Source organism: Opisthorchis viverrini, assembly GCF_000715545.1.
Source record: "Opisthorchis viverrini unplaced genomic scaffold opera_v5_8, whole genome shotgun sequence".
Taxonomy (NCBI): domain Eukaryota; kingdom Metazoa; phylum Platyhelminthes; class Trematoda; order Opisthorchiida; family Opisthorchiidae; genus Opisthorchis; species Opisthorchis viverrini.
In genome coordinates this window covers 2,909,549-2,923,842 of record NW_008751664.1, presented here as the reverse complement: position 1 = coordinate 2,923,842, position 14,294 = coordinate 2,909,549, and the positions used below count along the sequence as shown (strand labels likewise).

Here is a 14,294-nt window from a genome sequence, read left to right as displayed (position 1 = left end):
AGGCACTGCAAGAAATGGTGGCCAGTAGATGTCAATAGCGTGGATTCTGTCAATTTCTTTTCAGTTTGACCGACTGAGTGCTTGGGGGTGTCTACACCTCAGAATGCTTGCTAGAAGCCAACATCAGATCCCTACTTCCCTCGTTTCTCTTCTTTTCACTTTAAGGCCTTATTTATAATTAAATAAACAAACCGTTTGTGTGGTAGTAAAGCATTAACGTCAACACTAATGTTATTGTTTTTGCTGATGGTGACGATTTGATACTAGATCATATTGAGGCTACTGCTTCTATGCTGTAGTTACGAATAAAAATTGTTGGCGTCGGTTTTTGTGTGTGATGTTGAATACAGTCCCCGTCACAAACACGGTATAGGGACCGTACAAAGTATTAAACAATTGGATCATCAGCTCAATGGAATAAGAAGAAACAAAAATGCCTTTAACTGAATCACTATTATAGACCACAAGTTCATACAAGGACTGATAAAATAAAAAAATTGCGTTGGAACCTGTTCTCACTTAAATTGCAATGGAAGACTTGCACAATCCCATCACCATATAAGAAAGCCTTGAGTAAATGTTGCGATAGCTACTGCTCGTGACAAATGATTCACGCGGAATCATGCAATATAAGGTGACGATGGATTTTCTCTTACGCGTGTGCCTTATCGTTTCTACATTTAAAGAACTTCGGTCACACTTCAGTCCCTATAACCATCATAATTGACAGCAATGCACCAGTAACACGTACCAGCGCTTAACTTCCAGGAGGCAACTATGGTTTTACGATGTATCGATCGAATATCGATCGAGTATGGATCAGCAGATGCACACGCAACCTGTGCGACGCAAACGTTCATAGAACATCCAGGTCACTTCATCGAAGCTTCAAGAAATCACCTTGCTTGCTGCATTAACCTTTCGAAAGCTTATGGCTGGTATTGTGATTCTCTCCAATGGCCATACCGAGCTTGACGAAATAACTTTAAATCCGGGTTGATCAATTGGTTTTCTCACTCCAGAGACGTTTGTGGGGCACGGACACAGTCCTCTGGAGAGTAGTGGATTTGATTTTGTGCAGAAAAAAACTTCATCAACTTTAAAAGCTGAAGTGATATCGGACAGTAAGCAATAGGGGTGTTGAGAATTAAGGTACTTTTACTTTACTGTTTTAGGGGATTCCACATCCTAGAATTACTCAAACAACAGCCACTGTTTCAACCAGAAGCAGAGAGTTTCATATGGTTTGATGAAAATTTTAAGACAACTTACAGTGATCCACGACTCCAAAGATTTGCCATTCTCTTTCTGGAACTCTTCTTTGATTTTGGCCATGTCGATCTCGCACCGAGACACCACAAGCCTAATGAGCGCCCGATCCCTTGTTCCAGCGCCTTTCATGGCATTCTTCAGGGCATATGCAAAGTATTTTGGCTTGTTTCGAATGCAGCGCACTGACGGGAATGAAAACGACATCATGGAAAACAGTTAGTTAGAATTTCGAGTTTCAGGAAAACAAATTGGACGGCAAACTGGGGTGCCGCCTTGTGGAGTACACACTGATGAAAATTATGAATAATTGTCGTTAGGGGCCCACTGTACCAAGTAAGTTTCCCCAGGTGTTAATCAGAGATGAAGGTGAATATTCGTTTCACATTTTGCCTAGGTTTTTCTGATGTATTTGGGAAGAAGAAATAGTTCAGATAAATGGGCCTAATCAGTGTTCGTACCATTGCCAGAATCAACTGTTTCAACCGTACGTAATTTAGTCTGACGCTTGCGGTAGCAAAGCTACTGGCTCTCTTGTGTTGCATTCCCCTCATTCGAGCCTTGAGACGCAGGTCCAAGACTATCAAGCACGAGTTCGGGTTGGTAGTTGTTGTCCCATTTACTTACATTATTCCAGGTGTCTGAGAGGCGCCACGTGTACCTTCAACCAACAGTCGTGGTCTTCGTGGACTCTCAAACAGCCTCCCACTCTGTAGATACATTGGCTCTCCTAAATATTTTTGGCCAGAGAGTGATACCCTTAAGTTACCAAACTTTATCCATGTTCTTTATTCCCATCCATTCAGTCGGCTTAGGAATTAAAATGCAGAAGCCTCCCACCAACCAGTGGATTCTCATCACGTTTGTCCCTTCTTCGCTTTTTTGTTCAACTTTGTCATCGACATTATCGTGGATTACACAACCCAAGGGACCACGAATCTGGGTAACAAATTCGTCTCTGACGAGAGACCAGTGGACTTGGACTATGTAGTTGACATCATCTTTTGTGTGACGATTATCCATTTTGCGCAAAGCACATTCAACAGACGCATGTTTCGGCACGCGCTTCGCACCTTCAAAGTGTCAAATCACACTTGGAGATTCTCTATCGTCTTATGCTTTTCTGAAACTTTAGAATAAAGTGCATCAGTATGTTCACCAACTCACTTAACTTGGCAGCCTCACAGCCGTTATTTTACTATAAGCGATGAATTCAGTGGGGAAATAACCAAGCCACGAGTCGCATTTGCCCCTTGTGTCATTTGTGCCGTCATGAAAGACTATCGATGAAACTAAAAGGCTTACATACAAGACATCTGTAAAGACGTTCTTGTTTTATGGCCGCGGAACTTGGCCTTTCCGATATGAGGTTCTTAGGCTTCTTCATACATTTGATCACCTTTGTCTCCACAGCAGGATGTAGATGACCTCTGTGATAACTTACTGGTGTGAAGGATGACACTTGCAACTCATCAGACTATTCAGAGAGGCCGATTAATCTTATTGGGTTGAAGGAGTTGGGGTACACACAACACGTGCTCAACCGCCGTCTAGCCAAGAAAGCGCCTTTTCTTGTCCCAAGCCATAGTTTGTGAAAGGTTCGAAGGAGACAGGAAACGATATGGCAGCGTGAAGTGAATGCTATGAATTCTTCACGCCTTCCTGTCCCTGATCAACACGATCCACTTTGTACGTGTTGGAGCCTCCGGCAGGAAATGACATGCAACCGATCCCTGTAGCACGCATGCTGGAAAGGCTTACAAAGGAAGCTGAGTCAATCCCGCATGTAACGACTAACTTCAGCGTAATACTCAGATGCTGCCGAAGGGTGGGGCACCTAATTCTTCGCCTTCCCTGAGGACCAGGGACTTCTGTACACCAGGTTCTCCCTTCTGCCTTTTACTTTTTGCTATGGCCTTCTTTTCTCTCGTTTGTGTGGCATTTAAGCACCATTATATACTGCTGGTGGATTTTATCAACAATGATGATGATCATTACATTCACAGATGTTGGAAACTCACTGTTCTCATTATACCATGTGGCATTTAAGCACCATTATATACTGCTAGTGGATTTTACCAACAATGATGATGATCATTACATTCATAGATGTTGGAAACTCACTGTTCTCATAATACCGAGGCCAGGCCAAAGGTATATACTTATGTCCTAATGCGGAGTTACGCTTGAAGAATTCCTAAGTTAAAAGTGCTTACAGCACATTATCAAAACTCATAATTTAGGTTGATCAGGGGTTGATGTGGAATTCTTCACAGAAAATAGAACTCTAGACAACCATTACTCACCAACTGCCAGCATTGATCTCAGCAGATCACCACTCATTTCAGATTTGAGAGCCTGCTCAATATCTTTCCTGCTCACTTTTGAATACTCATCGAACACAGCACGCAAGTGTGGAAAAGATCTTGAGGCTAGAATTTTGTTGAACCTGAAAAGCAACGAAGAATAATGGAGTAAGCTTCGTTCAAAGTTGTAGCCTAATCTAGTTCACTCCTCATTTCTATTTCTTAACTCAACGACATTATGTTCATATATTATTATGGCCGTCTTATGTCTTTCAAGTAGAGGAGGATTGGGCCTCGGAGAATCGGTTACTGTATTCTGGGGATGAAATGAAGAGAATGCAGTCTTCTGCGAGGGCCCAACAATTCGGCTTCCGTTTGGACCCACCCAATAGCAAAACGCAATATCCCTAAGTCTATATATTTAGATGGTCACGCAGGTCTTTTACTACAATCTTGTTCTTACGGGAGTAGAAAATGTGGCTCCCTGCTACACATTTATTCGGTTAGGTTTGTGAAAAATGTGAACATCTAACTTGTGTTGAGTGCAAGGAACTTATGGTAACCTGACTTCTACATCTCAGTGGACAGTGCCTCAAACTGGGGGGGGTTCATTTTTAGGGCACTCACTGAGATATAAATTAGCTTACCTGTCTGGTCAGAATTCGACTTGGAGCCCCTTGTCGATGGTTGGAGCACTAGGTTTCCAACAGTACTGGTTTGGTAACCAAGCCTACGGATGAGACTTCGATCAATAGATTTCGAGGTGTGTCCAGTAAAAAGTTTTATATAATGAGGCTGATAGGGTTAATATTGCTGCTTTTCATTGAAGATTTCCTATCCGTGAGGTTGGTGGTTTCGGGGCTGAAATTCCGTTATACGATCATTCTAAGTGAAATACTGGTAAATCGCTTTGATAAAACTGTGGGACAAAACTGCATGTACAATGTAATGGTTGCTCATGAAAACTTACGTAGATTCATCTGTGCCCAGTCGCTTCTCACCGGCTCTGTACAGTTCTTCCGCATCCCGCCGAGCGAGTGCCTGATCTACTGTTTTACTTTCATCGCGATTTGCCTGAAGCAGGCTAATCATCATTCGCCTAAAGTGTCCTGACGTTTCACTTGCCACATCCTTCTCTAGATTTCGTCCAGAATACACTGAGGAGCAAGAGTCAACGAAAGATGTAGGTTGCAAACTGACCAAAGTGCGGTCACAAGCGCCTAAGACAGGCGTCCTTAAACGAACGCTTATACCGAAATGGTTTAAGCAGAATGACTGAACTTTAAAGTCGGGCTAAATATTCTACACCATGAACTGACTTTCAGCAACCAGTTCGGGTTTACAGTTCTTAAATTTTAGCCGGATTAATAGTACTTATTCATACAGCGGTTCAAGCAGTTTCACTCCCTTTGGCAGACGATAGTCAGCAAATCTAGCTGTAACTCATGATCACTGGGGATTTTCTTCGGAGATGAATATCCGTAAAAAAACGTTGATAATTCTCCATCTGCGGGCGAAGCTTAGTACATTCAAAACTCTGTTCTCACGATTCAAACTAGCTAGTACTACTATCGGTTTCCCCCTGGTATTCTTGCAGGAAGCCGTTTAGTTCTGGCAAAAAACTTTCAGCTGAACTAAAGTGTTTAGGTCATTCTGTTTCAGAAAGCGCACCATTTTTACAAGTGCAGAATTGCGTCAAAATGCCATACCTAAAATTTTCCGTGCTTACAAGAGGGCTTAAGGTTTTTTAGTTATGTTGATCCATTTTGGTGTTCTTGTAAATTACTACTAATGGCTGGTAAGAAGGTCATCGTTTGTACAGAATAAACAAGACTATCTCGGTTTCGTACCAAGCACAAAAGTGAAGGAGAATTCGGATAGGAGGGAAAAATTGTTCTATGAGGATAGTTTTGGTGGATATGACAGCCGAAAAAAAACTCTGGTTGGTAAACAGGACTCCTAAAATCGTCAGTGGACCCATTCTGAAGTCGTGACCTACATTTTTATCATACTCTGAAAACTAAATCTGCAACATCACTGAGTTACAGTGCACAATCGATGTCAGAGCGCTAATTAAAACCGTGCTAGGTTTACCTCAATAATTGTTGGCTCACTATACCTGATGTGTTACCGGATAGATAAAGATGGATTCATTTTGGACGGTCTCGTGTGAGCTTGATTAGTTTTTCGCACGCCTGATTCACGTAGAATAGAGCTCCTTCACTGAGAACCTCGCTCAAGCACAACCTTCTACAACTCCAGGTTGGAATATTTATCGGGGATCCTGATGGGCCATAAATATAATGAGTTCTAAACTTGACGGTAGCGGTAGCTAGAATATATTGTTTCCACACTAACTAGATACACTTTTGCCTGGCCAACAGCAAAGGCTAATCGACTCTGAGTTAACTTTCTTTCTAAAGCATTCGACTTTATAAAGCAACTGTTTGACGGATTACTATGGTAACTTATGGTGTCCGACCCATCCTAGTTATGCTTAGGCTGTTCATTTTAAGAAAAAAAGCAAACGGAAAATGTGCTGTATTGTTGATCCGATTAAAAGTTTTCCCATCATCCTAAAAAATGATTAGATTTCCACATGCCGAAAAAAGAGCCAGATACCTCACTTCAAAATGCAAATAAAACACGGGTTTTAAATAACTAGCAACATTAACCGGAGTAAATATCCCCAGAGCAGTTGGTAAATCATGTTGTTCTGTTTTCATTTTAGAATTTAATAAGCTCCTCGGGGCAGTATGGTGACAGAGTTCTGAATTCCTGGTGTCAAAAATTTAACGGGAAAAATTTTAGAACATTTTCTGTATGACTGCCGCGCTTGGTTGTTATTTCTTTCGACATTTGACCGCTTTCATCATCCTTCGGTTTTGTCGCATTCTTCAAAGCCACCTTATCCCCTTATGTTCATCTTAGCCCATTAATGTTAACGGACACCTTTTACGCCATCAGGATGAGTTGACGCACTTGATGACTGGGCGATAAAGCAGTCCGTTAGGTCCATCTGTAAACCACTTTTGGAACCTACCACTGAATAAAATCACTGATTCTTCTTGGGCTAAATTAACACATCACTATTTCACGGAACTGGAGTATAAGCTTAATTGTGCATAGCTGGTGTCAATGAGTCAGCTCAATTGACTGTTTTAATCGAAAGTTTCTCTTCAGTGCCTTCGATTAGTTTAAGCCAGGCAATCAATCAAAAGTATTTGTCCATTGTGTTAGAAACTAACAATGAGAGCTCCATACCTGTAAAGGAATCTCGATCGTACCTTTCGCTAAAATGTTCGGTAAAAGTTAGAGCCAATGAATTGGTCATCATCAGGTTATCCTTGTGCATCGAGACCTATCGAACGAAACTTTCTGACCGTTTTACAGTAATCGAAATATTATTGGATTTAGTAACCAAGACTGGTAGCTCCATCAAACTACTTGAAAAAGAAATTCAGTCAGTCTAAAAAGCACGCTCCATCATGTGTTTTGTCTTTACTAGGGCTCATCAAGCGCATGTATTAAAACCGTCAAACGATTTTTTGTTGACTAGCCACACAAAGACCATCTTTTAATCTAACTCGGAAAGCTTGATCACCAAACACAATCATATGATTAATCACTTGACTTGTAATAGAGGTAGCAGTATTGTGCGCAGTGCATGGCTTAGCACTCTACTTCTTAGTTTAACCAGTCTGAGACAAAATGGCCTTGTCGGCTGGTTTTGAGTCCTTGTGTGTGATTCCATCCTATAAGTTTATCAAGTGTGTATGCTAAAAAGCAGAGAAAGACTTTACGTCTGACTCAGCCTTGTTGTGCGTCATAAAGAGTGGGCGTCTCACGTAGATCTGAGCACATTTGAATCCCCCCTCTTCCAGTTGGTAGGTGCANTGGTAGATGAATACTATCGTTCGACGAAGAGAAGCTGATCAGCTGTGCTTGTAGATAGAAGACAGCGTTACTACCGTTCAGTATCACAGCTTACATAAATTAACCTGATGTTCACTTGCTACTCGAGGGAAGGTTCCTTTGACTGAATATCCGTGCATTTTGTGAATGGCCATCCTTCAATTGTAGGCTACCTATAGTCCGTTTTGTGAACTGGCAGTGACCCCAGTAATGTCCTATCCATCGATCCAAAGGCAGTGTTTGAGGACTGGGGCTCAATGGTGTTTGTGGGGGATGTTTCAGAGGACTGGCAAAAGTTAGGCTGTAGGTTATTGGTCGCCAAATCAACCATTCACACTCTCGTGTATATACATGATTAAATCCCACAAATTCGTAACCGCAATCATCACTCACGCACAGTCTTACTTTTGTAAAGCTGTTCAAGTACCATATCTATATAATCGTAAACTTTCTGTCACTATTCTTCGAATACACGACTTACTTCGAGCGAATGCTTCCTTGATGCGTTTGATTTGCTCATTTGATCGAGAACACAAGATTTCAATTAAAGCACTTTCATCAGTTCCGGCACCTTTCATTGCCTTCCTCAACTGCATGGCATCAAATTCGGTTGGTGAGTAACACAATGCCTCAACACATTCATAAAAATGCCCGCTCAGTTCGGACCTAAACTCTTTTAGCAAATCCTTCCCGTACATGGTTTTGAATTGCAAGACAATTTTTGTCCGCTGTTCCCAGGACCGATTACCCATGATATCGATGATGGTCTTTTCGTCCGTACCAGCACCCTTCATTGCTTTTCGTAGACGTTCGCAATCATGGACGGGGTTGAAATCAGGATATGGCCTCAGTGTTGGAGCAAACTATATAAATGTAAAGAAGAGAAGGCGAAAAACTGTCAGTGCTGTTGGCCCTTTGACACTGAAAATGGATACAGTGAAACCCAAAGGGCTCTATCATTATTCATATGGGATTATTGTGTACATCCGTTTGAAGATGATGAAGGAATTGCTGATCCCACAAATCACCAAAGCAGCCCAGTTATCGATTTAGCGTTGTACAACATTTCACTCTACCAGCCTGGTGAGCAAAGTGACTTGTCCTGGTGGCTGCCAAATAAAGGAGTACGCTCGTAGCCAAAAATAACAGTCAAATGTATCGGTGAAATGGTCCAGTGACTCTTCTGGAGGGGCCAATTGAATAAATCGACCGAAAGCCAGCTTTTCTAGAAGGGCCTGAGCACCAGGCTAATCTTCGAGAAATCATACTGAAGTTACAACTTTGGAGAATCATTCCACTAATTATGCATAAATACCGATATGAATTATATGACCGCCAAGTTTTTTCAAAATAACGTAGCATATCAAGACCTGACAATGATCTACAGGGGTAAATTCTCAAACAGTTTATGTAGAGCTCCAAAAATAACCGAATTCAGCTTCAGAGAATTGCAGGGTCGCCTGAGAATAACACGTAATTCAGCAAGTTTTATTCACCAACAATTCCGAGTAGTTGGCCTCAAAGTCACCGCTTCCCGCGATGACGTTTTCACTGAAACGTTCTGGGTTTCGCTACAGGGCAGCCACTTATTTGCCCACTTTTGGAGTATTGGAGTTTCACAAATGTGTAGGCTTGGATTGTTAGTATACCCGCGAGTCTTACTTGCTGCTGTATAGACTTCAAATAAGCTTGGTTGATGAATTTATGGAGTGAGCAGCGTGTAGCGTTTATTGTGTTAGAGGATAGAGACGCTAAATTTGGTCTTAAGCCGTCTTGGTTGTATCTGGGACCGGTAGAGATTTCAAGATGAAAGTTTCCACGTAAATCCAGACGCCGGGGGAATAGTATTGCTATCTGTTGTCCTTATTAGATAGACAATTGATGTATTCCAACAGCCGTGTGCAGCAGTTCACAGCTCCTGTCTCATCTGCAGATGGCTTGTGGTTCTTTGAGCAAAGGCACTAAGCCGGCGAAATCGCTTTTCTAACGTCATCAAGCTTGAGAACCCGTGGGGAACCCATACAAAGCCGAAAACTCTGCGGGGACATTCAGTGTGCCGTTTGGATGCCCAGAAAACTTCATCCTAAAGGCTTACCAAATGCGCATTCTAAGTGCAGGTTTTCGTTGGTATAGAAGATACCAGAGATATCAAACCTAGGGCATGTAGGATATAACTTAATCAGGATAATGCAAAGAGCTCAGTTGTGAATTAAATAAAGGCTAAGACTGCAGGAAAAGATAGATTCTTCATTTCTGGGACAGCTAGCTGAAGAGGGGATGCCGGCATTGCTATCCGTGTGGCAGACTGTCTGCAAACAAGTGGTCAAAGCTGGGAGGTTGAGACTGCTTGTCAAGAAGTACACGCTCAGAAGTAGCATGCCAGGAATGTGGAGTGGAATGTATGAGGTTCGCGAATGACTATAATGTAAGACCGAATAATTTTATGGAAGTCCATCCAGCGGGACAATCAGGGACCAAAAAACACCAATACCAAAATTTGGAAGAAAAATTGAGGTAATCAGACAAACACAGTTTTGTAATAAATCGAAAATGTTTCCTAAACTCTGTAAAAACGCATCCATTAGGAGACTAGGAGCAGAAACGCGGAGTACTTGTTTCAGAGAGTTCAGGGCAATTAGCTCTGTCAGCCTCCCCATCTCTCCCGGGAAACAGGCAAAAGCAGAGAAGCAAATTGACAATCTTGTGAACTAGTAACTCTGCTTTCCATCAGTTGCCTCACAACGTGGTCGTCTACTGAGAAGATATGTGGAGTGCTTCTTAAGGAGACGCAACAGCCTAGACCATTCCCATTCTAGGCAATATGAAAGCAAGGGGTTTCCTTCTGATTGTTTTTGGGTTTTCCTACACTTGTTGTATTGCACAGGTGATCAGCGCATCAATCCAAACTCCCCGGCCTTGCTAATGTGGACGATATACTCACCTCGAAGGCCAAAACCTTGTACGCCCTATCCTTTATCCGGTTTCGCATGTAACAGCTTATGTTCCTTCAGGGGCGACATATTGCTAGAACTGATAGATGTCTTCGTCACACAAAACCACCTAATGCAATTCAAAATACTCATTAGAATTGAAACCACGAAAGTCCGTCGAGGGCATGCAGTCACTCACGCACTGATCAAACGCCAAGCACTCTTTAACAGGAAACAGTTCGGTTATTGCGAGTACGTCGCTCACCACCACAATGCGTGATCTACATGTTTCTACATGTCTACATTCAATGAAGCATTACCACTTCATATAAACTAACCACTTCTGTGTTCAAAAATGATGCATACTACTACTACTATCTACTAACCTGATCACATGGTTCTTTACTTTTCAGTGTTGTTTGTGCATCTTTCACCTGTGAGGGTGCAATTTTCATGTCGACGGATGATGAAATGAAATGTCAACATGTTACTCTCTATCACTTCAGTTACCAGACACTCAACACAAAAAGCAAGGTCTGGCTCTGATCAAAGTTCTCGGTGGTAACCAACCCAAAGGACTGACCAACATGTACAAGCCAGTGTCAGGTGGTCAAAACTACGTGAGCGTAACTCCGAGTTTGTCTATTGACCAGACAGGTTTCAGTCTGTACGTCTCGTGTGACTACACCCACCTTATTCTGTGGTTTATCGCTATAGATGGTGTACAGAGGAAGATAAAACCGTTAAGTTGTTCTCCAAGTTAGCTTCAGGCTTATAAGGGGAATCAAACAGACTAACATCATATAACTGGTAGAAATTGAATAATTTTGAATCTGAGGTTGCAACGTTGAGCACCTGCGGTCTAGTGGGGTTTAACGGCTGCACTGCACGCCTCTTTGGTAGCGTTTTCGGCCTGTATCCATCAAGCTGTAATGAGCTACGGCCACTCTTTTGTACTGCATTTTTCTGGCATACTTCCTGTTAGCGTCCAGCTCCGCACATTTTTCCAACTACAGTAGGTTGGTCAAAATTAGGCAATTAGATAGTGAAACTACATCGTGCAAGGTAGTGGTTATGACAAGAGAACAGAGGGGTTTAAATCACACGTCATAGTATTGACAATATTCGTGCACAAGCTGTTGACTGGGACCTGGTAACTAAGCTTTTTTGAGTCACTTTTAATAAATAAAGACTCACCACATCTATGTCGTCTGAGTAATGTGAATAGATTGACGTACCACCGGAAGCGCCAGTCACAACCTGTTCTCCCAGGGGATGAAATTCTGCTCTGCTGGAGTTGAATCCCGCCGACGGGTTCCATGAAGGTGAGGAAGCATAGCCAAATCCATCTGAAGGTGGTTTCAGTTCCCTACCCATTCCCATTCCCGAACCCATCCCCGATGTGTTCGGAGGGCATATAGGATAGCCTGACGCAGCTGGGTTTAGCCCACCTGCTGGAGGGTAGTTATATCCCGAAGTAGCAGAAGTCCCAGAAGTAGCTGCTGAGGGCGGTGGAAATTCATTAGCATAGGTTCCATAGGAAGGAGGGTAGTTATGCGCTGGAAACATCGAATGTTCTGGGTACACCGCTGGGAAAGTGGGAAAGCCGCTTCCGGGGTCTGGAAAATAACCTCCTCCACCAGGATAGGGGAGTGCTTCTCCTGGGTAGCCCCCCGGTTGGACTCCGGTGGGTGGATACGGACTTCTCCCACTCGGTGGACCACCAAGATTCCAAGCTGATAAATCTTGATACGGGTCCATGTGAATTAGTTCCGATACGAAACCCGAACAACTATTTGGTAATATATCGTGCCAGAGGCGGTGTGATTGGTCAGTATAATCGCACGACGTAATTGGTGGATGGCGGCAGGCACAAGCGATCTGCCACCGATCACAAGTTCGCTATAAGTCATACCGAGTTGCCTCGGGTCTTTGATGTACCCGCATGGTACGAAAAGTCGACCTGTAACTCGGGATTAGTTTAGGTGAGTGGTTGCAAAAGCGGAACTCCGAGATACGGACTCTATTCTGCCGAAGTGCTTTTGACCAAATGCGATTGGTCCTAGTGACGAAAGTTTTCTTGTTCGAGGGTTACGAGTGAAGCAGTTTGCTGAGCAAAGTGACGCTCCAATGTTCCATAGGGCCATTGCAAAAAATGTGATCATCGAAGTTATCCGGAATGGCCTTGTGTGGATCAGTAGCATGCAATTGTGATGTCACTCTAAGCACTGAATATTTGTCAGTCCGTTCACGAGCTTGTGTGGGCCACTGACTCTAAGGATAACAATGAATTACTGAGACCATTCTCAGGCTTTATTGGTCGTTTGAGAAATTTTCGAGGGGAATGAAGTGGCATTCATTTTGTCTGTCTACACAACAACAAACCGTCTTCAGCCAAAACGCCTTTTTCAAATAGCTGAGTAATTCCTTCTGACGTACTATGAAAGCAAGACTCCTGGACACAACATTTGAATGGTATAAGTGCTATCACAAAGTTATCACTATTGACGATCCCACTGTGCTGAGAACAGTCCTTCATAATTATAATTTAACCTAGACCCATTTACTTACTCGAGTGCAGTACACTGGGCATAGGCTGTCACGAGAGCAAAATATTTCCAGCTTGCGCAGTTCGTTTTTTTTACAGGACCTGTTGTATCTGAGAGAAAGACAGCAGAAGCTTCCATCCGACGGAGCTGGCTCACATTCATTAGTCCTAAACACGGGGGTACACACCGATCGCTAAAATGAATTGTTTCACAACACCAATACCATGAAATTTCCTTATCTCCTAAAGGATCGAATTGTAAGCACAAGGGTTTGGATAATCTGATAAGTTTGGTTTATGTGGATGCTGTTTCCAAGAGAAATACGACGTATGAGTGAAAGAATTTGGTCAAAGTAGTCCACTTGTTGACTATGTTTATCAGACAGCTACATTATCCAGGTCGGTTGGGTCGGGTAAAACTTCGTTCTAAGGTCATTTTCTAAATCGTTTATACGAGCTAATATGCAACCAATCCACTGGTCTCTAGGTAACTGAAAATCCTAAACTTTTTCCTGCTGTACTAGATGTACGACGAAAGTAGCTCAAAAATCTCATCTAGGTTTGAAAATACAGACGCTAAGGCCGTATAAGTTGCGAATGGTGAAGTGATGACTGCCCCGACATCGTCCCAGGTTGTAAATTTAACTGGATTCATGAAATGTAGCTCTGCATCAGTCTTCAATTTCACATTACTTTTATACTGAAACGCAAGAAAAACGCTGGAAAAAACACCAGTTACGGTTCATGACGTTCGTCAGTTTGCGCGAAAAGTTCTAGGCGGCAGTCTGGTGGCATAGCAACCTTTACCATGGATACGCTCATATTTTAGCTAACTCGTGACAATTAAGATGGCTGATACTAAGAGATGTAGAGCTCTTAATTACGAAATAGCAGACTAACTTGAACAACCTTTAGAAAAGACCAGTAGGCTTGCAAAGAATCGTAGTTCATAAGTAAATTTAAAGATGGGAAAGGCCTTCACTTTCACAGCCTTTATCACTATTGCGATGGTTGAAAAGGTTACTCGCAATAGGCAAGATAACTGGAAACTAACCCAGGGTAACCAGCCTCTAAATGCCTAATTGGGTGGAAGCGGGTGCTGGGAGGTCGGTTAACCCTTAAAATCACTATCTCCAATAAGTTGCTTGAGAATTATTTGTTCACTGGCTTTCTGTGAAAGAGGTGCTTACAATAAGTGAGGAGGCGAAAGTGGGTGTCCAGCGCATTAACAGGGTTATCACTATGAGTAAGTTACTTGTACCCGATTCATGAAACCGCAGTTTCCAGTTTACAGAGCCCACTTGATTGGTAACGATCGATATTACG

At 42.6% G+C, this 14,294-nt stretch overlaps 1 protein-coding gene across 1 annotated transcript in view; it reads right to left on the bottom strand.

Annotated features, from left to right (window-relative positions):
* Positions 1-12,186, bottom strand: part of T265_12643 (hypothetical protein) — a gene marked incomplete at both ends in the record, with an annotated part of 24,450 nt that extends 12,264 nt beyond the window's left edge. The window contains 5 exons of the mRNA XM_009164725.1: positions 1,283-1,454; positions 3,576-3,718; positions 4,546-4,732; positions 7,972-8,353; positions 11,618-12,186. Of these exons, the coding sequence (XP_009162989.1) occupies positions 1,283-1,454; positions 3,576-3,718; positions 4,546-4,732; positions 7,972-8,353; positions 11,618-12,181 (1,448 nt within the window). The remainder of the gene's footprint in view (positions 1-1,282; positions 1,455-3,575; positions 3,719-4,545; positions 4,733-7,971; positions 8,354-11,617) is intronic.
* Positions 12,187-14,294: the final 2,108 nt, after the last annotated feature.